Here is a 27604-nt window from a genome sequence, read left to right as displayed (position 1 = left end):
GCCCCACTTGATTTTGCAGTTTTAACAAATTTTATTTCTATTTTCTCAAAAACGCCAATTTTCCAATTCTAACCTTTTAAATGCCAAAACTAATTATTTAATAACTAAAATAGATTATTAAATAATATTGTCATTTAATTTAATTATTAACTAGACATATAAAGTCCATTAATAAATAAATAAATCTAGAATCTCTTTTCTTTACAATTTCACCCCTACTTAGTGAAAATTCATAAAATTAGACATAGTCTAACTTTAGAATTATAACTGATCAATCACGAATCAATTAATGAGTCTTACAAGTAGAATGTTCTCAACTAGAATGGGGACCATGGATCTATATGCTGAGCTTCCAATAAGTGAACCAAATTTACCAAGTAAATTTCTACTTATTAATTCTTCGTTGAATCCACTCTTAGAACTTAGAATTGCACTCTCAGACTTATATAGAGCATATTATATGTTCCACGATATCAATATACTAATAGTTTAATATGTTTATTACTTTTATACACAAAATCAGTTAAATCCAGATCATATGTTTATTCACAATTACAGTATCGTCAACACAGTGGAATGTGATTGTGATCATATGAATCAAAAGACTTGGTCCCTGTTTCATCAGTGTTATTGGATTTACACTAATGTGATAATCAGCGATGATGTGTACTTACACTTGGAGTAAGTGTTATGTTCTTTCCAGGACATTAGTAAAGTATACTAATTTCGAATGTATGGAGTATACATTGGACTGGACCGATATTGCAACTAAGTTAAGATATTACAAACTTAACGTTATATATATATATTTCCAAGTCAATATCAGTAGTTGATCTTAAGATTAAAAGAATCTAAATCCTGATATGCTTAGGCTCAACTCAGGAGTGCTATTCATGTTCTTTGATTTATTAGTTAAGCCTACTTTTGGGTCAGGGTGATACGTATATTTTGGGAACATGATAGTATGATTGAGTGGGAGTGCTGAACATAAATATAGAATCTATAGCTTCTACTGGTGTATAGAAGTCAAGTGATGATTCCCTTCCAAGTGTAAGTACACACACTACAACATTCAGGAGCAATAGCGGCGGGCCCCTCGGCCGCTATTGCTCCACAATGTGGCCGCTAAAGGGCAATAGCGGCGGACCTCGACCGCTATTGGTCCGCCGCTATTGCTTGGCCGCTATTAATAGTATTAGCGGCCAAAAACTGGTTCCGCCGCTAATACTATTAATAGCGGCGGAGCAATAGCGGCGGGACCCCGCCGCTATTGCCCTGTGTCAGTTTCGTGTTTCGAGACTGACACAGGGCAATAGCGGCGGGGTCCCGCCGCTATTGCTCCGCCGCTACAACACCCAATAATAAAAAAAATATATTAATTATTTTTAAAAATTTATTTATATTATATATATAAATAAATAATTAAATATTTAATAAATAATTCTAATTAATATAATTAAAACAATTTAATTAAATATTTAATAAATAAATCTAATTAATATAATTAAAACAATTTAATAAAATTTATTAATAATTTAAAATTGTCTCCAAAGTAATTAACTTTAACATATTAATCCTAATAAAATATTGTCTCAAAATTAAACTAAATTATTACAAAACATAAATAAATTATTCATTAACATCTTCATTCAAGTCTCTAATTATGAAGTCTTGATCTGGATTATTTTCGGTACGAGTCCCCGAAGCCCGTGGCGGAGAAGGCACATACGCTTGGTCTGATGATAAACCCAGCGTCAAATTACCGAGCTCAGCTTGGTTGAAAATGGGAGTTGAAAAAAATTGGTTCTCCTGCGATGAACTCCCAAATAATCCAAAATCAGCAAAGTTTGAGCCGAGCGGAGGAGACTCTGACGGTGTTCGGTATAAGAACTGATTTCCCATTGGCGGAGCAGACTGTTGTTGCTGCTGAGGAAATTGCTGAGGAAAAGATTGGGGTTGCTGCTGCAAAAAATTTTCAAATTGCTGCTGTGACAAATTTTGGAATTGTTGTTGCGAGGAAGGCTGAAATTGTGGTTGCGTAGGAGGTTGTTGTTGCTGTTCCGGAGGAGCGGCATGACTCTGAGAAGACGAACCACCAGGCGACTGCGATTGACTATACGTTTGAACGAAATTGTCAAAGCATGGGTTAAATATTTGGGCATGTTGTTCAGGCGTCAAATTACCCCCCCAAGTGGCACGCATAGCTGAGAATATATCTGCCACGGTGCTCATCATTTCAGTAGTTGGTTGGGGAGGCACCGTTGATTGAGTTTGAGGGATTTGTTTCTTTCCTTTGCCCTTGAGCCTTTTACCCACGCCTCTTTGATAGTCAGATCTTTGGCCTAGAACTGTTTCCATAACGTCAAACTGATAACCGCATCGTATTCGATTCGGTCCCGCATCGCTCTGGGATTGTCGTTCAAGTCGCTTCCTATCAAGCTCCTTGATCAGTTCCTCCTATTTAAATCAAAATTATTAGAATATGTAATTAATATAAAATATAAATTTTAATAATAAATAATTTTAATCACTTACATAATCTTTTGCAGCTAATTCATTAACGAAATTTCCAGACGGTTTTTTCACATGGATCTCCTTCCATGCTTCAACTACATGCTCTCCAGGAGGACCCCCCTATACAAATATAAACAATTAAATTAGTTTATTATAAGAAAAAAATATTATTAACTATTAAAGAATTTTTTTTTATGAAACATTTAACAATTAAAGAATTAATACATACCATTCCGTGGCGTATGGACGCCAACGATTTTGTGCCTTGCGTTGTTGGATATTTCATTAGTTGCCGATTCGATTTATTTTTAGTTGAACGATTCAAAAATGCCTCGCTAACGAACAATTCGCAACCCGGTTTCCAAGTCTCGGTATTCAAGTAGTCAGGGGGAATTTGAGAACTGTGTCCCAATCTTCTGGTTTTTTGTAATGTTGTTTGAAATGCTTGTGTCTGAGCGTCTTTCGCTCACTATACCGCTCCGCCATCACCGAATATAAAGTCCCCATAAGTAGGTCTCGGTGGGGATTCCCATCGATATCAAAGTAGTACTATGTAGTAAAAGTAATGAAACGTTATGTTAATTTATAAATGAGGACATCATATTATTACAACTTTTAATAATTCAAAATCACTCACTCTAATTCGATTGAGCACTTGATCCTTGTATTGTTGGGGTACATCAGAAAAATTAAGATGACCACCCGGGCACAACATGCTTACTTGTTGGCCAAGAAATCGAACATAATTGCTTGCTTCAGCGCCAACAACTTTGCCTGTTTCAAGATCTACCTCCACCGGCAAGGGCTTACCAGCATCTCTCCTTTTTTTTCGAGATTAGCGTTTGCGGCAACCCCACGACCCTTTCTGACCGGAGGTGGAACTATATATATTCGAGGGAAAAATAATTTTATTAGTAAATCATACATTCACTATTTATATTCAGAACAATTGTAGATTAGAAAAAATATGAAAACCTGCTTCGCAAGACGACGGTACCCTAGAAGGATCAGGGGGATCCCTGCCGTCACCATCCCCACCGTGGTATGTCGCTAACGTAGCTGACATTTTACTTTACTTTGAAGACGGAAAAAATGTAAGAATTCACAAATGTGAAACACATAATTGAAATATCACACAAATGTTAATGCGAAAGAAATTAAATAGTCCTTTAATTGTAAAAAATTTTAGTAACAAATGTTTACAAAATAAAAGTTACACTGAAGAATCACTATCATTTCCATCATTCACTATGTTTACATTTTCATCCTCCACATGTTCAACTAGTAAATCATCTACTTCTTCAGCAACATAATTTTCATCAAGTTCATTATTCTCTATCTCAGAATCCACTAACTGATCGGACAATTCAACAATTACTGGGGGTTCATTCGATTGCATAATCAACTCTCCAAGATCAACCGTCAACACAAAATTGGCAGAGTTAGAATCACTAACAACATCTACATCAGTCTCATCTTCGTTGTCAGTAATGTCCCAAATTTGTCGATGGCTAATATCTTCAACAACCTTCCAATCGCGACCTCTGAGTGGATCGTCAAGATAGAAAACTTGCTTCGCCTGGTTAGCAAGGATGTACGGTTCATCTTGATACCAATATCCACGAGTATTTATACTAGTTATATTATTTTCAGTGATTGTCTTCTTTCTTAATGGATTAGTGTTATACCATTTACATTCAAACAATGACACTGTATATGCACCAGTATAAGATATAGTGATTACATCTTCAAGTGTGCCGTAATAATTGAACCCTTCAGTTCCAGCAACAGTAACACCACTATTTTGTGTCTTCCACTTTTGGTCTCGCTTTGATGCAATAAACCGAACACCATTCACTACACAACCTTCGTAAAATGTTGCTAAGTAATCGGACCCGGAAGCCAGAGCGAGTAACTCATCACCATTTTGTAAAGTTCCAAGCTTGTGCAACTCATATATCTAAATACATAAAATGTATTAATATGAGAGGAATATAAATGATTGAATTAAAACTTTACAATTTTGTCGTTATACCTTCTTATGAAACCACGGACGGAAAGTTTGCCTATGCAAGACATCGTGATTACCATTAGGATATTCATGCTTGATCTTGTCCAAATGTTCACTGTGAAGTATGATAATGTCAAGATACAATAGAGGGAGATAGAAAATAAAAAACTAAAAATTTAATAAAATAATTTATAAAAACGTAACAAACTTACTCTAAGTAAGCTTGGATTTCAGGAGAATTTTGAAGAATGTACCACTCAGCTTTTTCACGACTGATATGATCAAGAGGCTTGATAAGTCCGCAAGTTAAAGGACGAGATTGAGAATTAAAAACTGAGAGATAGCGACAAACAGAAGGCGCATCTTCATTTCGATCAAGCCGATTAAATCTTGTTTCACAACCTTTAAAGTACATTGAACAAAAAGTTACTGCCTCATCAGCAACATAACCTTCTGCAATTGACCCTTCAGGACGTGCCTTATTTCCCACATAATTCTTCAATTTTTTCATGTACCTTTCAAAAGGATACATCCATCTCATAAAGACCGGGCCACCCAATATCGCTTCTTCAGGCAAATGCAATACCAAGTGTATCATTATGTCAAAAAAAGCTGGAGGAAAAATCAATTCCATCTTGCACAATAACAGAATTAAATTATTTTGAGCATCCTCCATATCTTTTACATTTAGAGTTCTAGAGCATAATCGTCGAAAAAATTACACAAACTCGAGTAATAGTTGTTGCAAAGTGTCACGAGGTAGAAATTTACGGACACCAACCGCTAGTACTCGCTGCATAATGACATGACAATCGTGGGATTTTAACCCAATAATGTTAGACTCATCTGGAGAAACTTTGCTCTTTAAATTTGAACAGAAGCCATCGGGAAACTTTATTCCTTTAACAAACTGACAAAAAAGTTGTCTTTTCTCACGAGTCAAAACATAAGGAGCATGCGGTTTCATTAGCCTCCCATTCACATCTTCATAAATCCACAACGATTCCCTAATACCCATCTTCTTTAAATCATGGCGCGCATTGGTTGTGTCCTTTGATTTATCATTATCCAAGATGGTTCCTAGGAGACTATCACACACATTCTTCTCAACATGCATGACATCAATGTTGTGTTTTAAAATATTCGTGCTCCAATACTCCAACTCGTAGAAAATACTTTTTTTCCTCCAATTATAATTTTTTGCAACTCTTCTACGTTTCACGCCCCCAAAATTTTCATGATGTCCGGGAATTTGGGGTTCGAGAGCATTAACTTGTGATAATATTTCTTCACAAGTAAATCGTCTTGGAGGAGGTCTTCTTTCAACTTTACCATCAAATCGAGTATCCCTTCTCATTGCATGGTTACTTGGCAAGAACCTTCGATGACCAACATATGATGTCTTCCCGATCACTCGAATGGACGTCGCGTCTTCATTACAAGTAGGGCAAGCTTTATAACCTTGACCACTCCACCCAGACAAGCTACTACGAGCAGGAAAATCATTCACTGTCCACAAAAGCGCAGCACGCATGGTGAACATTGAGTTGGTCGAACTATCTCTCGTTGCTACCCCATTATTCCACAACTCCTTTAATTCATCCACCAAAGGTCTTAAAAATATATCCATGTCTTTACCTGGAGATTTTGCACCAGGAATTAGGGTAGATAGCAAGAAATAATTATCTTTCATACATAACCAAGGTGGTAGATTATAGTTAGCCAACACCACTGGCCACATGCTGTATGCAAGACTCATGTTGCCAAATGGATTAAATCCATCAGTAGCTAACCCAAGTCGAACATTTCTTGGGTCCCTTGCAAACTCGGGATGTTTTGCATCAAAGTCTTTCCAAGCTAAACCATCGACCGGATGTCGCAACACCCCATCATCTTTTGATTTTCCAGTATGATGCCATATCATGCTTTTCGCTGTAATCCTCGAACTATATAATCTTTTAAGTCGAGGTGTCAACGGAAAGTATCGCATGACTTTGCAAGGAACTTTTTTTCCTTTCCCGTTCTCGGAAGTAACCCAACGACTAGTTCCGCAAACTGGACAAGCCTCCTTGGATGCATTCTCCTTATAAAATAAGCAACAATTATACAAACAGACATCGATATTATCATAACCCAAGCCTAATTTCTTCAATCTCTTTTTTGCCTCGTAGTAAGTTGATGGAATATTATTTTCCTTCGGAAACGCAAACTTTAAAAGCTTCAATAATTCTTCAAAGATGTTATTAGGAATTTTTCCCCTAACTTTTAAATGCAATAGCTTTGCTAAAAAGTTAAGAGATGAAATCCAATCACAACCGGAATACAATTCAGCTTCAATTTCCTCAAATAAGTCATCAAATTGTGGGTTTGTGGTTGGTTGTTCATCTTCTCCTTGTGGTTCCTCAGTTGTCGAGGGAAAGAAATCTTCCAAAATAGGAATCATTTCATCCTCTGATTCAACATCGAATCGCTACATCAACGACGGCATCCTCAGGCTCCCCGTGATAAATCCACTTGTCATATCCTTGCATAAAACCTCGATCAAATACGTGTGCTCTAACCCTATCTATTTTTTCAAACCTACTATTTATACATCTCACACAAGGACATCGTATTCGTCCATCACAATCCTTATGTTCTGATGCCATTGCTAAAAAGGCTTGTAGACCATTCCAAAATTCATGGCAACCACGATTTCTGATTTTGGTCCAAGACTTATCGATTGTCGCCATCTACAATTTAGACGACAAATGAAGTATTAAATATTTAAATTTTTGTAAAGTCTTATGAAATTTTATGAGTACGAATTTTATGATATATTTTTAAATATAATTATTATTGTTCTTTATTATTAATTTTTAAATTTTTGTAAAGTTTTATGAAATTTTATAAGTACAAAAGTTATGATATATTTTTAAATATAATTATAAATATGAATTATTATTGTACTTTATTATTAATTTTTAATTTTTTGTAAAGTCTTATGAAATTTTATGAGTACAAAAGTTATGATATATATTTTTAAATATAATTATAAATATGAATTTTGTAAAGTATTATGAAATTTTATGAATATAAATTTTATGATATATTTTTAAATATAATTATAAATATGAATTATTATTGTTCTTTATTATTAATTTTTAAATTTTTGTAAAGTCTTATGAAATTTTGTGAGTACAAAAGTTATGATATATTTTTAATATATTTATAAATATGAATTATTATTGTTCTTTATTATTAATTTTTAATTTTTTGTGTTATTTTTATTATTTATAAAAAAATAAATTTATTTTCAAAATTTAAATAAATATCAAATAATTAAATTTTAAATGAATTATTATTTTTTGAAACTTAAAATTAGTTATCAAAAGTTAAACTAATTATATTATAAAAAAATTCATTTTACATATTACACTATAAAAATTCATTAAATTACTAAATTTTAAATTTTTAATTTTTAAATTTTTAAATTATTTATCATTTATATAAAAAAAAAAATTATTTTCTAAATTAAAATAAATATAAAATAATTAATTACCACCTTAAAAATACAAAAAAAAAATTATTTTTTAAAATTCAAATAAAAGTTAATCCATTTAATTTAAATTTTAATAAAAATTAAAAAAATAAATCAAATCTTCTAATTAATCTTTTTAACTTTTAATATTTATATTATTTATTAAGTTACTAAAAAACTAATTATTATTATTTAAAAAAATCTTTTTATGTATATATTAAGCTACAAACTAATATTTTTTTTTTCTAATTTTTTAAATTTTTTTCAATATTCTAAATTTGCTAAATTTACTTCTCAAATTTTAGCAAACTTAACAACAAATTAATTTAATATCAATAAAATCTAACATAAAATAAACAAATACAAACAAATACAAATTACTAATTACTAAAATTAATTAAAAAACCTACAAATAACAACAATACAATATACAATATTGTTACAATATATAAATTATATATACATTAACATATAATATATATTTTCTTCAAAAAAAAACCCAATACTATATATTTTATATACACAAATATATAAATAAAAAAAATAATATATACAAAATATACAATACACAAATATATACACTATTATATTACAATATACAAAATATACAATATACAATAATAAAAATAATATAATAGTGTATATACACAAATATATACACTATTATATTACAAAAATAATATATACAAAATATATAATATATATATAATGTATAGTTTTTATACTTTACATAATAATACAATACAATATATATACTACACTACGATATACATATATATATAAACTGTTATATACAAATATATATAATATACCCAGATTATATATATAATATACTTTACAAAATATATAATATATATACTACACTACAATATATGTACAGTTTTTATAAAGTATATATACACATAAAAAAAATCAAAACTTATATATATACCCAATTATATATACACAAACACAGATAAACATATATTTATATATAAATATAACCAATTTTATATACAAAAATATATATATACACAGATTTTTCTATATAAAAACCTACATTTATAAAAACCTACACAGATTATAAAAACCTACATTTTTCTATATACACAGATTTTTCTATATAAAAACCTACACAGATTATTTAAAACTTAAAATATATAACATTCAAAATTTAAATATACATTATATAAACCAATCTAAAACCTAAAACAATATAATAACAAATCTAAAATAATAAAAAAAATACAATACTTACCTAAAATAACCGGTGGTGCGTCGGGGTGGTGGTACGTCGGGGTGGTGGTGCGTCGGGGTGGTGGTGCGTCGGAGATGGAGGCGGTGGAAATTTCAGAAAAGGAGAAGGGGAAAGGAGGAGGCGGTTTGGGATTTTTTGAGAGAAAATGGAAAAATGGGGATGAGGGGTCTGATGGGGTATTATAGTGTTATTAGCGGCGGGGCAATAGCGGCGGACCCCGCCGCTAATAACATTTAATTAATTTTTTTTATTTTTTATTTTTTAAAATAAAATACTATTAGCGGCGGGGTCCGCCGCTAATACCCCGCCGCTAATAGTTTGAATCAATATGGGCGGGATTTTTCCCGCCCACCTATTAGCGGCGGGGTATTAGCGGCGGACCCCGCCGCTAATAGTAATAGCGGCGGGCATTAGCGGTGGACAGCTCGCCGCTATTAATATTTAAAAAAAAAATTAACTCAGCCCACCAATAGCGGCGGGGGAGGGCCTCCGCCGCTAATACCCCCATTATTAGCGGCGGAGGAGCTCCGCCGCTAATATCCCCGCCGCTAATGAGGGGATTTCTTGTAGTGACATCATCACTGATTATCACATTAGTGTAAATCCAATAACACTGATGAAACAGGGACCAAGTCTTTTGATTCATATGATCACAATCACATTCCACTGTGTTGACGATACTGTAATTGTGAATAAACATATGATCTGGATTTAACTGATTTTGTGTATAAAAGTAATAAACATATTAAAATATTAGCATGTAAAATTCATGCAAACATAAATCACTTCAAATTTCTTATATTGATTACTAATAAGATTGTAAAGAGTTTTATTTAGGGCATAAAACCCAACAAGTACATGGGTCAATATGGAGGCCCATCAAGGAAGCCAGACCCATTCACGCACGGTCTGGTTACTCAATTATTGTTTCTCAACAATAAAATTGGACGTCAAATCTTGAATATTCAACAATCATTTAGTAGGAGGGTGCTCTCAAGGGTCATCCAAGAATAGAATACGAAAAGGCTAAGAACAGTCAGTGTCCTGAAAAAGGCCCACGTGGCACTCCTCTGACACAATCACCTTTTTAGACGCACACCCACTATTGTGACATTCTTTATTGAGGTATTTACATAAACTAGATGAAAGTTACGTGGCGAGCCACGTAAATATTTGTTTTATATAAGTTCTAGTGGTTTTTGTTTAAGAATTTAGTAACTAATTGTAAATTATGTTATAAACGATATGTTTTATATAACTAATTGTTAAGAATGTCATCGGAGTAACTGTCGTTGTCAAAAAAGTCTCCATTCATCAAGAAAATTTCGACAACTTTTCTGAAGTTTGCTATCGATGCCAAAAAGTCACCAGAGTAGCTACCGGTGTCAGAAAAGTCGTCGAAGTTGCTGCCGGTGCCAAAAAAATGTCGAAATTTGTATCGCCAAAAAATCACCAAGAAAGTATTTTCTTCATCAAGAAACCAGTTTCTTTGTGATTTTTCGGCGACAATGCCAATTCTGAAGACTTTTTCGGCGTCGATAGCTTCGACAACTTTTCTAGCATCGACAGCTACTCCAACAACTTTTTCGACACCGACAACAAACTCTGTCGATTTTTCTAGCATTAATTAGTGACAAATAAAATTAGCTAAACAAATAAAAACATTAATTATGGGCTTTGAAAACTTAGGCGCCATTTGGTAACACTTTTTTAATCAGTTTTCTGTTTTTAAAATTGAAAAAGTGAAAATATTTTTCAAAAACATGTTCTATAAAACTGTTTTTACTTTTTAATTTTTTAATTGAGAATCAAAATTAAAAAAAAAAATCACTTTCAATATTTTTTAAACAATTTTTTTTTTCTTAATCAATATCTTGGACTTCGATCATGACCCGGACCCAAATCCCCCAAATCCGACCCGAGACCTAGACGTAAATAAATCAAAAAATAAAAATAAAAATAAACTTTACAGAACACACTTTTATTTTCTGTTTTTAAAATTAAAAAATAAAAGCGGTTACAGAACGCATTTTTGTTTTTCAAAAACAAAATTTTTAAAATTTTACTTTCATTTTTTGTGATTAAAAAATTGAAAAATAAAAATGTTACCAAACGGCACCTTAAAAAATGTTATATAAATTAATCAAACTTCAACTTAAAAGTGCCCTAAATAACTTTCCAAATTGGACCTCACCTACTCAACTCAATAGCTCAAACTATATTGTATTTTTTTGTACTAACAAATAAAAGCTTTAGCAAAATTCATGACATTTACCCTATATTTTATTAATTAGAAGATTGTCCTTCCCACTGAACTTGAATCAACACCAAATCAAGGGTATATATATGGATAATGAAAACTGGCATGAATGGAAGCCAATAAGAAACCCAAATAAAGTTTGTTTCGTTCACATCAATACACAATTTTCCATAATCAAAATCACATTAATTCAACACAATTCAAACCATTGAAAGCATAAACCCTTTTGGTCTTCAAAACAATCAAACCCCATATGCAGATATAAAAAACACAGAAATTGAAAAGGAAACAGAATCTACAGTATTATTTATTCCATACATAAGAACAGAAGATAGTGTGTATTGATCCGTAAAAGAAATATTTACAGTATTTATTGTGTGTATTGATCCGTATAAGAAATCTACAGTGATACAATTACAAACACAGTACTTACTGTATGTACTGATCAGTGAACAATTTCTATGTGTTACTCTGTAGAAATGAAATCTGTAAAAGCAGTAAAAGAAATGCAGTACTGAGTCTATTGACTCGTTAGAAACAACTGTAAAACCCCATGAATCTTGCAAGTGTGTACACTACAGCAATTGAGAAAACGTTACTTCAGCGGAAGAAGATGATTGATTATCGTCACTGATTAAGCTCAGTAACCTTCCTCTTGAAAAAATAAAGGAAGAAACAGAGACAAATTGAGCGAACGAACCAAATCCTTCAAGGTCGCCTTCTACTACTGGTTCTTCTAGATAATATCGAAATCGAGATCCAACAACCTTCGCAAATCGCCGGTCGCCACTTCTTTATTTCCTATAAATCCAGGAAGCGGCAGAGAGCTAGGTGGTGGAGATGTAGATGCAGCACACGATCCAGCGTAAAAAGGATCCATTAATTTGTGATTGGATACTCTAACCTGCTTCATCATCATTTCTGGATCAGGACCAAGCCTATTCGTCGATCCAAGGCCCAAATCCGCTTCTTCAACAACCTTCACAACTCTAGGTTTTCGTTTCCCAACGGAGACAACCTTAGGTTTTCGCTTCTCATCGGAGACAACAGCACCATGGATCCGATCGTTCTTCCCCGCAATCAAACTCAACGAGTCGCCTCGCTTCAATATCGTGACTTGACCATTAACCAAATTAATCGCAGGAGATTTTTCCACCATGGCTACATCTTTCGACCGATTACAATCGTCATCGCGGGGAGAAGACGGAGGACTCCGCTTACGGCGCCGAGACTGAAAACTGGTACGACTAGGGTTAGGGTTTGGATTGGATCTGAACTGCGAATCGGTCGTCGTCGTCAAAGATTCGCCACGAAACCGCGCACCGAGGCAATCGTGGGGATGAAGAATCACCGTGCCCATTTTAACCAAACTTACTTTCTCGAGAAAATCAAAAAGAAAATGAATGAAAATTTTGGGAGAACTAAACACAAACTAATTGTTAATCAATTTTGGCTATGCTTAAAAAACAAATAAGAAACCCTTCTATTTATAGAGGGCTATAGCCTAGGTCATTAGGTCGGTCTCCTACTCCAAGTACAGAAAAAAAGGAATCGTGCAACTCACGTGATAATCCTTTTTAAAACCGACTTTAAGTTAGTTAGTTTCACCTGTCTGTGACTCACAGATGATGATTGGATGAATGACGAGATAAGTTGGGCTGCGCTTAACAGAAAGTTACATTAATGCCCTTGGGTTTAAGTTTATTTACTTTAGTGTTCTTTTTTAAGGATGAGTCTTCTACTCTCATGGGGTAATTTCGTAGTTTTGACGAAAATCAAGGGTTTTGATTTGACGTGGAAACCCAAATTACGGTTTTAGAATAAAAGGTGTCGTGATTTGATTTGTTGTCAGTTTGATCAAATCGTGACGACGTGGCATATGAGTCTAACAGACTATAACTGTATCTGATAATGTGACCTTTTATTTCGAGGAAATGATTACGTGAGCTAATTTTTTCTTTTTATTACTATTATTTTCCGTTTTTTTATTTTTTTAATAATATTTTGATCTTTCTTATTTTTTGAGAAAACGTTTTGAGTTTTAAATTTTGAGGAAAAAGTCTTACAATAATTTTAGAGAAAAAATATATAAAGACATTATACTCATAATAAAGATTTATTACAGATATTATTCTATATATAAAAAAAATACTCCATAAAATATTAGGCTCGTTTCCTAATATTGCACTCAAATATTAGCACATAAAATATACATATTTATATAAGGGGCTATTCATGCAAATATCAAAAAAAAAAAAAAACAAATTTTAATATATAGCATAGAAATTTAATTACACAAAATATAAAATTAAAAAAAATCTTAAAAATATAAATTGATATTTCACTATTATTTTAATAATTTTTTTCTCTTACCACCTTAGTTCCCTCAATTTTAATATTTTATTAAAATATAAATCTACAAATTATTATTTTACTATTATTTTAATAATTTTTTTATAAAAAAAAAACATAAATCTATAAATTGATATTTTATTATTATTATTTTAATTATTTTTCTATAAAAATATTAAATATTTTTAAGAAAGTTATAAAATAAACATTAAATTCTAAAAAAAAATATTAAAACTTAAATCAAATATAATTAATTATAAATTTCATTTATATACATACATAAAATATCAATCAATATATATATCTTGATGTTTTTGACTTGTTTTAAAAAAAACTATATAAATAATAATAATAATAATATAAAAATAGTAATTCTAATGTATACGTTTTTGGCTTTTCATTAAAAAAATTAAGATTTAATAATAATAATAATAAAAGAAGTGATACTTGAAATAATATTTCAATTATTTTTTACCAAGTTTAAATTTTTTATTAAAAAATATTAATTAATTTTTAACTAAAATCTACTTTACGTTTTTTTTAATGATAACTTTAATGTCAAGTATCACATAATTATAACTAAAAAGTATTGCTATTGGGTACCAATGGTGCCCAACACCCATGATTGGTTAGGGATATTCCCTAAATCTTATTCTTTTTAAGTTATATTAGACATGTTACTTAATTACACCAATAGTGGTATGATATCAAGGAGGGTTGCTTTTTAGCATTTCTCATTACTAAAATATCACATTTTTATCCTTCAAAAAAAAAAGAAAAAAAAATATCACATTTTTATATATTTTTTCTTTTTTTAATTAAAATATTTAAAAAATAATAATTATTTTTTAAAAAATATATTAATTAATAATAACATAAGAAACTAATAAATTTTTTCTAATATCTTAAAAATATTTAAAATTCGATATGAAATCTAAGAATAAGATATTGATTTGGAAAATACAATAGTGACGACTATAAGGAAACTACGATAATGACAATGGATGAGATACAATGATGATAACGGGTGAGATACGGTGACAAAAATAAGTGAGATACAATGTCAATGAGATAACAAGTAAGATACAATAATAATAATAGTTTTGAATGATCGAGATATGAAAATAATGTCTTATGGGGAACACCGTATTTTTTTTCTACACCACCCTATTTATTTATTTTTATAAAAATAATTGTTTTTAACAAAATAATTTCAAATACTACTTATAATAAATTTTAAATTTTGTAATAAATAATTCTAAATAATAATTAATAAAATTGTCCATTTAATTTTTAATAAATAAAATTATTATTAATAATATGCAATAAGATAATATATTTATAATTTTCCTATATATTAGAATTATATTTTTAAGTAATTATTTATTATAATACAAAAAAAATTAAATTAACCGCTCGAAGAGCGACTATATTACCTAGTTATTATATATTAATGTATATATTATTTTTCTTACTTTTTTTATTATATATATTGTAACTGTTGACCTAGATTTTCGACAACCAATAAAATAATATAAGATTAGAGAACTGTAAGAAATTAAGAGAAGGATTTTTACGTGGTTGGGGCGTTAATGAGCCTTAGTCCACGAGTCAGTGTATTTATGAGTGTATTAAATACAGAGAATGTTCTTGGTGAGTATTTACTCTTTTTGCTCTTATGCAATCCCAAATTCTCGACCCCATTTAATGAGCTTTGAGGGGGTATTTATAGTATTTTTGGTGGGGTGATTCCCAGGATTATTGTATATGTGTCTCTGTAAATATCTATAAAGTTGGGTATTCCCAATGAATATACCATGGGTAATGCATGGTCAAATCCCTAGGTGTTGTAGGGCTTTTATGTGGAATGTCCTTATTATCTTTTGACTGACGTGACTCTCCACAGTGTAGTCGTCAATAGACTTAAATGATCATTACTTCGCAGGTGCAAATTGGGGGTTGTGCCGTCAGACTTTATTGCGTGTAACAGTCCCAACACGTTTCCTCCCATGCAGCATTAAATGCGAAATGACTGCTCAGGGGAAGCCTGACGCCTCGCGGAGATGCTTTGATGTTACTTAGGCTTCCGGGAGCATAGGAGGCTCCGTATGCCTTCTCCGGGAGGCACGTCCCGGATGCTGCCGTCTTTCATAAAGACTTAGCAAATAATTCAAGTATTAAGATGTTTCGATCCACGTGTCCCTGTCCGGTTGGTCCACGTATATTGGGCAAAATCAGGGGCAACATTTACCCCCCAAGCCTTGTTTATTTGAAAAATAAACCAAGGCTTGTTCATGTGCCTCCGGTTGACTCCTCAGTTTCCTAGCACGTGCTTTGGGCGCGTGAAGGTGCATTTAATGATCGCCATTAATGCAGCGATTCACTTTTGGCAGGCGTTGATTCGTTTCATGCCCCTTGATTGATACGGCGCATTAATGGTGTCAGACGGATACTCAAACGTTTCCACCACCTTAATTACGAATCAATCCACCCGTTGATTCTTGGGAATTCGAATCGTGCGCCTCCCCAGCCGTTCGATTGGTAGGTGATTGCGCCTATTCCTCATGCACTTTGGCCTATAAAAGCCATCACCTTTCCTTCATTTGGTTACTTTCCTTTTTTCGCCAACTTTCTTCGAGTTTTCCAGAGAGAAAGAAATCCTCAGACCAGAAAACCTTCAAACACTTTACAGATTTCTTTGCTAACCTTTGCTCACCACTGTCAGTTTACATTTCTTTGTGTGATCAACAGCAAACCCCCAGTTCTAACACTTCGTGTAAGTTTCTCGCATCCCTTACTTTACTGTTGTGTTCATGGCATGCTTTACTATTTACTTGTTTTTCTGGGTTTAGCGTTTGAAGTTTCTGGGAATGTTTCACCCTGAGGATTTACATAATACGTCTAGATTTCCCTTCTCTGATGTTAGGGTCACTCTTTTTACACATTATCGTTATTTTTTATGAGGGCTCACTCATTCTCTGTGTGTGATGGCCTTCAAGGGCATAGAGAAGACTTTGTTTTTCTCGATTTTCTGCCCTTCCTCTTTCTTTTTCTTTTATGCGCACTGTCACTATCTGTGAGACTTTTGCACCCGACTTTTGTCCAGGGAATCTTTCTAAGGTTTTCTTGTTGACAAATGTCCGGAGGGGGCCTCTTTCCAGCGGTTAGGGGACCCCCATTCCCTTTTTTGATTTAGGGTTTGGTAGGGGGCCTAATTGCTGGAATTTTAACCCTTTTTCAGAATCGAAAATGTCTGCATCCGGTTCAAAGTCTTCCAAGAAGGGGGGTAAGCGTCTGGCCACCCTGGAAGAGGTCATGATGGGTCCCGTTGCCTAGGAGGGGTACAAACCGCGTGCTACGGAATGGGAAGCGGCCGAGCTTCACTCCACTCTGACTTGCCCTCACTAGTTGGAGAACATTGTGGAGGTGGCTGGAATTAAGCCCGCGACGTCCGGGACGTACCGCCGGTCGCCCCGAGATGCGGAGACGCCTAACCATAATTACGGAGGCTTCGGGGCTTGGAGCCAGACGCATCTGATGTCCGGGGCCATGCTTCCCCTTCAAGATTATTTTATTAATTTTCTTGTATTTGTCGGCCTTGCGCCATACCAACTAATTTCCCAAGCTTACCGCCTGCTTTCAGGCTTATTTATTTTTTACTCCACCCGGGGATGGGGCTCTCCCAGCCTGGCGGAGATTTTGTATTTCTACGAACTTGTTTCTGTCCCTAAAAAGGGGGACAAACTTAAAGACGGTTTTTATGGCTTCCGGGCCCACCCTTCGAATGATGGCGTGGTCCCTTACAATCGGCAAACCCATGTCAAGGAATATCGTCATCGCTTTTTCTTCTCCTCCGGGTTCCGAGCTGTGGAGCACCCGGAGCTTCTTACGGAGTGGGTCAGGATCCCTCCGTACGAACGGACTGCGCCTACTCAGATCTTCCTTCAGCGGGCCCAGGTCTTTGCGACTTATGATAGGGCTGACCTCGATGTCGGGGGCTTGGTCACGACGGAGAACTGCCGGAAGGCCAAGCTAATCCTGCCGCACCAGTCAGTGGAGGACTCTAACCTTTCCAAGGTCCTCTGCCCCGAACGTGAGGGTCCCGGCCGTGGAGAAAACCTTCTGGGATGAGATTATTGCCACCGCAGAGAAGAAGTACTAGGAGTATCTCTACCGGAAGGCCCAGGAGAAGGCTTATTCCAAGGCCCAGGCGACTTCCGGGAGGCCCCTTCGCGTTGGGAGCCCGGTCAAGAGGAGAAGCCAAACGGCTGCCGGGAGGTCCCTTCGCATTGGAAGCCCGATTGAGAAAAGGGCTCCCAGGCCAAGGCCTACGGTCCAGGTGTCGAATACAGGGGCTCCTGACGCCAGTACTTCCGGCTCTGGTAAGTCACCTTTAGCAATACATTACGTCCCTTCTGTTAGCGAATATGCTAGCCTTAAGCCTGTAGGGTTCGATGAACGTCTCCTTAGGTTTAGGATGCCCTCGACCCGGTGGGGAGATCACGCCAAGGACTATTATTTTTCCAACTTAGGAGATTTCCTAGGTCGGTCCCGGATGGGTTTTGGACCTCCGGAGCCCGTTCCCTTGGACCCTTCGGCCTATCTTTCTTCTAGCTGGTTCCGGCCCTCGGACAGCTATCTCGGGGATGATGCAGCCAGCATTAAGATTCAAAATTTTGCTAGGGCCGAATTAGAGAGTCAGGGTAGGACTAGCTTGATTGCTTTTTTAAGTGTTTTATTGCTTTCACAGATTCTGACACTTGCCTCTTTTCTTTTGTTATAGCAGCTAACTCCATGGATGCAATCTTGGCTGAGCTTGCCGGAGCTCACACTCCTGACGCTCCCCTTCCTCTAACTTCTTCCCATGTGGCCACTCCCATGAAAGCTTCTTCCAGTGCCCCTCCAGACACTATTGACTTAGTGGATGAGGAGGAGGTGCTTCCTGAGGAAGCTAAAGAAGGTCAAGAAGAGCAATAGGCTCTTCCTGAGGAAGTTGAAGAAGGTGAAGAAGAGCAAGAGGTTGCTCTGATCCGCAAGCGTAAGGGTAAGATGGTAGCCGAGGAGGTGCATAAAATGGCAGTGGACACTCCGGCCCCTGGCCCTGATTCCGGGATCCCTTCCGAGGCGGAGGAATATACAGTGCCTCCCAACATAGTGCTGACTCCGGTTCCCGGAGATGAGGCGAGGCAGGAGCTCCGGATAGCCAAGCATAACTACGCCATGGACGAGTACTCCCGGGGGCATGCCGATGTGGAGGCCTTGAGGAGGGTTTTGCGAGATGAAATGCAAAATAACCTTAACGATTAGAACTACCAGAACCCGTGGGATCTAAACTTGGACCCCCTGTCAGACTGGTTCAATCGTTTCCTCGGGCCCACCTTGGCTCCTTTTGCCGCGGAGATGACCGGCGAGTTTGTGTCTCAGCTAACCCGGTGCGCGCCCAAGCGGTTTGCTGCTTGTGCATCCTTGAACTCCGTCTTTGAAGTTCAGGATCTCAGCCACTCCTTGACTGTGGTAAGTATTTCGTAGTTTACTTTTTTCCTCATTATTTTTCTTAAGGACTTTACTCACTCTTGCATCCTTTTCCAGCTTGCTGCAGATGTCGGCCGCCTTTCCAAGAACCTAATCAACCATGGCTTCGTCTTGTCCGAATTCGGGGGCATAGACGAAGTCATGAAGACCCTACAGGATCTGTCTGCTGAAAGGCAGACGTTCCAAGAGGATGCTGAGCGGCGGGAGGCCCTTGCCAAGGCCAAGTTCGAGGAAGAGGCCAGGCGGAGGGAAGCCCAAGCGGAGGCGATGATCCGGGAGGAGACCTGATTAAGACTCAAATTTGTATACTTTAAGCATTTAATTGTGTACATAAAATTAGTTTAATTAAATATTTTCATAATTTTAATTGAAAAAAAGTATTCATTTGAAAATATTTAATTAACTTTAATTATGTTCCTAGATTTGAGTTAAATGATTTACAGTTGGCATTCTTGAAGTTGAAAAGCCCAAGCAACAAAAGAAAAATGGTATTCTTAAAAGAAACTTCATATACATTTGGTCCAAAGTTTTGTCTCTGCTTTCTTACTCACTGCTGCCCCTCAACACAATAATAACGCTTACAATGCACTTCACTGTTCCCAACCCAATCTTGTTCAAAAATTACTACTTTTGCCAACCCACACCACACCAAGTAAAATTTTGACACCTTACACACAATCCATGTAGTACTTGGCCATGATACTTCCCCTGTGTAACTCTTTCAATGTCTAATTTATCCAACACCACAAATCTGTTCAAACTTGTAATATTTCTAACTCTGTCTCAAATTCCAACTCACCACCATACAAACCGCAGAGAATAATGAGTAATTCAAATGCACACCAACAATTTCCAAGTTACAACCCCAATTCCAAACTATCAATGTAACTCAATCAATTCCTTGACACCAAAGAAACCATCTACCCCTGATCACAACAATAAGTCTTACCAAGCCCTACAATGTCCACAACCTTCCACACTTGCCAAACCACACCACCTTGACTTTAATTCACTCACCCACAGCAATATTGTCAAATTCACGTCAATATTTTGCACATTATACCAAATTCCATCACCACAGTAATCCGTCCACAACCATTACCCTTCCAAAATTACCACACTTTCCAAGCTGCACTAAACCTAATTTTTAACTACACCATTGCAAAATATCACTTCCAAATCAAAGCACTACACCACCAATTGAACTACTTCAACAAATCCAAATTCAATTTTATCCCAAACAAAAATTCACAAATAATCACTCGGCAGCCATAGGATTATGTATTGAAGGAGTATAAGAATTTTACCCAATCACTTTTGATGGTGCTCCCTGTGGCAATTTCTGCTCTTCACTTAGCACAAACAGAGTGCAATGATGGTGGCGTGGGTGACTTCGGGTGAAGTCGTGGTTGGTGCGAAGTGATGTGGGTGACTGCTGGGTATTGGTCACGGTGGAGCTCAGTCGACTGGGGTGCTTCGGAGGTGATGTTTGAACTCGTTGGTGGGTCAACTGGAAAGGGCGATGCTCGATTGGGTGCTGGACGTGATGGCTTCAATTGGTACAGGGATGGGTTCGACTTGGTGGTGGCTCGGGTTGAATGGATGAAATGGCTGGGAGGTTTGAGATTGGTTCGAATGGTGATTCGGGCTGCTATGAGTTCGGGTGAAGTATGGGTTGAGTTAACAATGGTGGTTCGGATTGAGGCTATGGGAGCTGGTGCGATTTTTGTGGCTACGGTTTCAATGGAGGAAATGGAAGCTCGGGTTTAGGTGAGATTTTGGGTTCGGTTTCAGGTGAAATGGAGGTTGGGTCGACTGGTGAAGGGAAGTGCGGCTGTGTGTGTTGGTGATTGATGAAGATGATGAAATGGTAGGGTTGGGTATTGGGCTGAGAGAAGTGGGCTCTGATTAGTAGAGGGGCCCAGTTGACTAAAGTCAAAAACTTAAAGCCCCACAAAATAATACATGTATACTTTATGTGGCATTTTTGAGTACAAAGGTACATCACTCCAAATGATTGGACTGAGTAAAAAGAGTTGTGCCCAATGATTGCTCATTAAAATAATTTTTGTCACATGTTTCTCTTGATTAGACCATTCACTTTATTTTTTTTTCAAACCCCAGTTCATATGATCAGCCTAGTACCAAAACACCTTTTGCTAAGCCTTTGCTATAGCAACTGAACAGCAACCTGCCACCCCAGACTTAATGCTCTTGCCCAATTCAAAATTTATTCACTTCCACAGCCTTTTTCACTTGATTCTCTGCACAAAGAAAAGAACACAATCTCAATTTCACCATGACAATTATTTATAGCTAATTATAATATATATATAATTTCTTTTTCTCTTTTTTTTTTTTAATTTCTTTTTTTTTTCTTTTGTTGTTTTTTTTTCAAGGGGTGCCTTCATTGAGAAATTTTTTTTTCTTTCATTCTTTTTTTTTTCAATTTTTTTTTTCAATTCAATTTTTTTTTTCTTTTGTAGGCACCCCAAATTACAATGATCAAGCATCTTTCAAAGAAATCGAGGTCTTCTCTCGGTTGACCTCGCCTCTCCAATAGTGTTTCAGCCGCTGCCCGTTCACTTTAAATTCCCTCCCGGATTGTTGATCTTTCACTGTAATCGCACCAAAAGGAGTCACTTCTTGCATAGTAAACGGGCCAGACCAACGGGACTTTAATTTTCCAGGAAAGAGTTTGAGCCTTGAATTAAAGAGTAAAACTTCTTGCCCTTTTGCAGAAACTCTTTCCTTGATTCTATCATCATGCCATCTCTTTGTCTTTTCCTTATACAATTTAGCATTCTCATATGAAAACCAACGCAATTCATCCAACTCGTTCAGCTGTAACTTTCTTGCTTCTCCAGCTGCTGAAATATCCATATTGAGATTTTTTAGTGCCCAAAACGCCTTGTGTTCTAACTCCACGGGAAGATGGCATGCTTTCCCATAAACTAGGCGATATGGAGACATGCCTAGAGGAGTTTTATATGCTGTCCTATAGGGTTGTACAAAAAAATTTGTAAACCGCCCAAACCGAATAACCCGCCCAAACCGAACCGAAAAAACCGATAAAAATTACAAACCGAAATAACCCGAAAAAATTACAAACCGCCCAATCTGTTAATTGGGCGGGTTGAAAATAGGTCCAACCCGTCCAATTAAACCGACCAACCCGACCAACCCGATTTTGCACCTTTAATTTTTTTTTTTAACTTTTTAGTTTTTATTATATATAACATAAATGATTAAATATATAATTATATAAAGTTATATACTTAATTATTAGTTTTAAAGTCATATATATAGTGTTGTACTTTGGTGGAATATGATTTTTTTAATTTATCTTTTTAATTTTTATTGATTTTGACTTTAAAACTAAAAAAAAAAAAAAGTTTGGCCGGTTTTGGCGGGTTAACCCGACCAAACCGCCCAAACCGTTGGTCGGTTTATAGATTTTTTTTTTTACATTGGGCTGGTTGCACTTAAATTTTAGCAACCCGAACTTTAGATTGGGTTAGAAAATATATAGGATAAACCGCCCAAACCGACCGATGTACAGCCCTACTGTCCTATATGCCCAAAGTGCATCATCGAGGCGTTGGGACCAATCTTTTCTGTTGGGATTTACAACCTTCTCCAATATGCCTTTAATTTCCCGATTAGATATTTCAGCTTGCCCGTTAGTCTGTGGGTGATAGGCAGTGGCAATTTTATGTTTTACACTATATTTTGCCAAGAGGGCAGCCAACACTTTGTTCACGAAGTGTGTTCCCTCATCACTTATCAAAGCTCTAGGAGTCCCAAACCTTGTAAAGACATGTTTATGAAAGAATTTCATAACCACTCGAGCATCATTCTTCGGACTAGCAATTGCCTCCACCCACTTTGACACATAATCCACCGCCACTAGAATGTAGAGATTCCCAAAGGATTGTGGGAAAGGTCCCATAAAGTCGATACCCCAAACGTCAAACAACTCCACCTCCAAAATACAATTAAGAGGCATCTCATTCCTGGCGGAGATATTTCCCACTCGCTGGCAGCGATCACATTGTTGAACAAAAGCATGAGCATCTTTAAAAATAGAGGGCCAATAATACCCGGATTGAAAAACCTTGGCCGCCGTGCGTTGTCCACCAAAATGGCCACCATAAGGAGCTGAATGACAATGCTCCAAGATGCTTCTAACTTCACTCATTGGCACACATCTCCGCATAATACGATCTGGGCACTGCTTGTACAAGTATGGCTCATCCCAAAAATAAAACTTGCTATCATGAAGGAACTTTTTGAGCTGCTGCTTGGTAAAATCAGGTGGATAGGCACCTCCAACTAAGTAATTGACAATGTCTGCATACCATGGTACCCGTGTTTGCTCTACCACTAGCAGTTGCTCATCTGGGAAGGAGTCTTGAATTTGTAATTCTCCCTCTAAGTGGCTGCTGTGATTGTTAGTTTCCAACCTAGAGAGATGATCCGCTACTTTGTTTTCTGTCCCTTTTCTGTCTCGAATTTCCAAGTCAAACTCTTGTAGCAACAAAACCCAATGAATAAGCCTCGGTTTAGAATCTTTCTTGGTTATCAAATACTTGATTGCCGAGTGGTCAGTATACACAACAACCTTGGTTCCCACAAGATATGATCTGAATTTCTCAAAGGCAAAAACCACCGCTAGCAACTCTTTCTCAGTAGTGGTGTAGTTAATTTGGGCATCAACAAGAGTTTTGCTTGCGTAATAAATGGAATGAAAGATCTTATTCTTCCGCTGCCCAAGAACAGCCCCAACGGCAAAATCACTTGCATCACACATGAGTTCAAAGGGCAATGACCAATCGGGTGCTACAATCACGGGGGCCATAACAAGAGCTGTCTTCAACTTCAAAAATGCTTCATTACATTCAGCGGTAAACTCAAATGGTCTATTTCGTTCCAGCAAGTTACACAAGGGTTTGGACACCTTAGAAAAGTCTTTAATGAAGCGCCTATAGAAACCCGCGTGTCCAAGGAAGCTTCTTATGCCTTTCACCGTGGTAGGGGCTGGTAACTTCTCAATCACTTCTAGCTTTGCCTTGTCAACTTCTATCCCCTTGCTAGACACTTTGTGACTCAACACAATACCCTATTGAACCATGAAGTGGCATTTCTCCCAATTAAGCACCAAGTTGGTTTCTTCACATCTTGCTAACACTCTTTCCAAATTCTCCAAACAAACCCCAAATGAATCCCCGTAAATAGAGAAGTCATCCATGAATATCTCCAAAATACTCTCAGCCATATCCGAGAAAATAGCCATCATACACCTTTGGAAAGTCGCGGGAGCATTGCACAATCCAAATGGCATCCTCCTAAAGGCAAAGGTACCATATGGACAAGTGAAGGTGGTTTTCTCTTGATCTTCTGGTGCTATAGAAATCTGATTGTAACCCGAATATCCGTCAAGAAAGCAATAAAACTCTTTTCCCGCCAAACGATCCAACATTTGGTCAATAAATGGCAGCGGGAAATGATCCTTCCGAGTAGCATTGTTTAGCTTCCGGTAGTCCATACACACCCTCCAACCGGTCACGGTTCGAGTGGGAATCAACTCATTGTTTGCATTAGCCACCACCGTGACTCCTCCTTTCTTGGGCACACATTGAACATGACTAACCCATGAGCTATCCGAAATTGGGTACACAATACCATAATCTAGCCACTTGATCACTTCTTTTCGCACTACTTCTTTCATGACGGGATTCAATCTTCGCTGATGCTCAACAAAATTGCTACAACCAGCTTCTAAAAGTATCTTGTGCGTGCAAATCGTTGGACTAATACCCCTTATGTCCGCCATAGTCCACCCGATTGCTTTTTTATGCTTTTTCAACACCTCTAGCAAGGCACCTTCATCTTCAACTACCAAGTTTGATGCTATAATAACTGGTAGCGTGTCATTCTCCCCCAAATAGGCATACTTCAGATGGCTTGGCAAGGGTTTCAACTCCAACTTCGGTGGTTCTTGGATGGAGGGTTTTGGAGGTTTAAAATTACTTTCCTTCAACTCCAAAGATTCAAAGGGCTTCTTGAATTTAGGAATAGGTTGCAATGGCTCCACTCAAGCAACTTGGTTGTCTTCATCTTCACTCAAGTCTTCAAGCTCATCAAAAGAACTTATAAATTTCTCACCCTTCCAAGCTTCCTTGTGAAATTTTTCAGCCACTATCGAGTCAATTACACTTATGCGGGAGCACTCTTCTATCTCATTCGGAAATCTCATAGCATTGAACACATTAAAGGTGACTTTTTGGTCATTCACCCTCATTGTGAGCTCCCCATTTTGCACATCAATCAGAGTTCTCCCGGTAGCAAGGAACGGTCGACCCAAGATAATAGGCACATCTCTATCAGCTTCATAGTCTAGGATGATGAAATCAGCTGGAAAAATGAACTTGTCAACCTGTACTAGAACATCTTCTATTTTTCCTTCCGGATGGGCCATGGACCTGTCAGCAAGTTGCAATGTAACAGTTGTAGGACGTGCTTCACCAATACCCAACTTCTTAAAGATCGACATAGGCATGAGGTTGATGCTTGCACCCAAATCACATAAAGCTCTTCCAACATCCCGCCCCCCAATAGAACAAGGGATTGTAAAACTACCCGGATCCTTAAACTTCGGTGGAATCTTACTTTTCAACATGGCGCTGCATCCTTTTGTAAGAGCTACAGTTTCAAACTCCCCCAACCTCCTTTTCTTCGTCAAAATGTCTTTTAAGAACTTGACATAGTTCGGCATTTGCTCCGATGCTTCCACCAAGGGAATATTGATATGGAGCTGCTTCAACACATCTAAAAACTTCTTGAATTGCCCATCTTGCTGCTCTTTCTGAAATCTTTGAGGAAATGGAAGGGGTGGTTTAGTACATACTGGTGCGGATTGCTGACTGTCAGATTGCTGACCCGATGCTGTATCAACTGGTCTGGTATCAGCAATTTCCTGGGCAGTTTTTTTACTCAATTTTTCGTCGTTTTGGATTGAAGTGGGCTCCCCACTACCCTTTATTTCCTCCTCGGAATTTTTCAGATGCTTGCCACTCCTCAAGTGAATGGATTTTCATTGTTCCTTCCCATCCCTCCTTGGATTTTTCGTGTCGCTAGGCAAAGACCCTTGCGGCCTAGCTTTTAATTCATTGGCCAAATGTCCAAGTTGCAACTCTAAGTTTCGAAGAGAGGCAGCTTGACTTTGTATCACCGCATCATTTTTGGCCATATAATCCCCCATTAGACTCTCCAAAGAACTTGGTTGGGAATTTTAAGCATGTTGTGGATGTCGCGGTTGTTGTGAAAAACCCGGTGGATATGCTTGTCTTCCTTGGGCTGGTGCAGTGCTTGAGCTTGCTCCTTGACCCCCCAAGACAAATTAGGATAATTCTTCCATGCTTGATTGTACGAGTTTGAGAATGCCCCATTGTTTCTGTTAAAATTCTGATTTCCCATGTAACAAACTGACTCCGGATTAGATGGACACTTCTCAAACACATGCCCTTCTCCACAAAACACACATGAGACATCATCACTTTGAATGGCAGCAGCTGGTTGAATATTTTTAGCGTTCCCAATACTCAAATTCTTCAAAACATTCGTCATGGAAGCCATTTGAGCTGTCAAAGCCGTTATTGCATCTACCTCAAGGATTCCCGCCACTTTTCTACTTGTTGGAGCTCTTGTGTTGGACCATTGGTAGTTGTTACTTGCAATGGTCTCCAAAATCTCAAATGCTTCATTGTAAGACTTCGACAAAATAGCACCATTGGCCGATGCATCTAACACCATTCGAGAAGCTGCATTCAAGCCATTATAAAAAGTCTCCATCTGAATACAATGTGGAATGCCATGATGTGGACACTTTCGCAAAAGCTCCTTAAACCTCTCCCACGCATCACTTGTGGACTCATCTTCAAGTTGCTGAAAAGACATGATCTCACTTCTGAATTTTGCATTTCTAGTAGGAGGAAAGTATTTCCTCAGAAACTTCTCAGCAAGGTCATTCCAATTGGTCACAGAATCAGGAGGCAAAGTGTTGAGCCATGATCTAGCTCGGTCTCGTAGTGAGAATGGGAATAGCTTCAACCTTAACACCTCTTCACTCACTCCTTGGATCTTGAAAGAATCACTCACCTCCAAAAATGAACGGAG

At 36.7% G+C, this 27604-nt stretch overlaps 2 protein-coding genes and 1 non-coding gene across 3 annotated transcripts; 1 reads left to right on the top strand and 2 right to left on the bottom strand.

Moving 5' to 3' along the window:
• Positions 1 to 5243: 5243 nt before the first annotated feature.
• On the bottom strand, positions 5244 to 6968 carry LOC133039146 (uncharacterized). Its single transcript, XM_061117975.1, has one exon. The coding sequence runs from the start codon at positions 6966 to 6968 to the stop codon at positions 5244 to 5246; it is 1725 nt and encodes a 574-aa protein (XP_060973958.1).
• A 4851-nt stretch (positions 6969 to 11819) lies between these two features.
• LOC115694729 (uncharacterized) lies at positions 11820 to 13158 on the bottom strand. The gene has a single exon (XM_030621817.2). The coding sequence runs from the start codon at positions 12900 to 12902 to the stop codon at positions 12279 to 12281; it is 624 nt and encodes a 207-aa protein (XP_030477677.1). The 5' UTR covers positions 12903 to 13158; the 3' UTR covers positions 11820 to 12278.
• A 14138-nt stretch (positions 13159 to 27296) lies between these two features.
• LOC115696110 (small nucleolar RNA R71) lies at positions 27297 to 27403 on the top strand. The gene has a single exon (XR_004007706.2). It is a non-coding gene; the product is annotated as a small nucleolar RNA R71 (small nucleolar RNA).
• The last annotated feature ends 201 nt before the right edge of the window (positions 27404 to 27604 follow it).

Source organism: Cannabis sativa, chromosome 6, assembly GCF_029168945.1.
Source record: "Cannabis sativa cultivar Pink pepper isolate KNU-18-1 chromosome 6, ASM2916894v1, whole genome shotgun sequence".
NCBI lineage: Eukaryota > Viridiplantae > Streptophyta > Magnoliopsida > Rosales > Cannabaceae > Cannabis > Cannabis sativa.
This window is presented reverse-complemented; position numbering and strand designations above follow the sequence as displayed.

What these genes read in the sequence shown, in the direction of transcription:
- LOC115694729 (XM_030621817.2), bottom strand. Translation starts at nt 12,902, where the DNA reads ATGGGCACGGTGATTCTTCATCCCCACGATTGCCTCGGTGCGCGGTTT.
- LOC133039146 (XM_061117975.1), bottom strand. Translation starts at nt 6,968, where the DNA reads ATGATTCCTATTTTGGAAGATTTCTTTCCCTCGACAACTGAGGAACCA.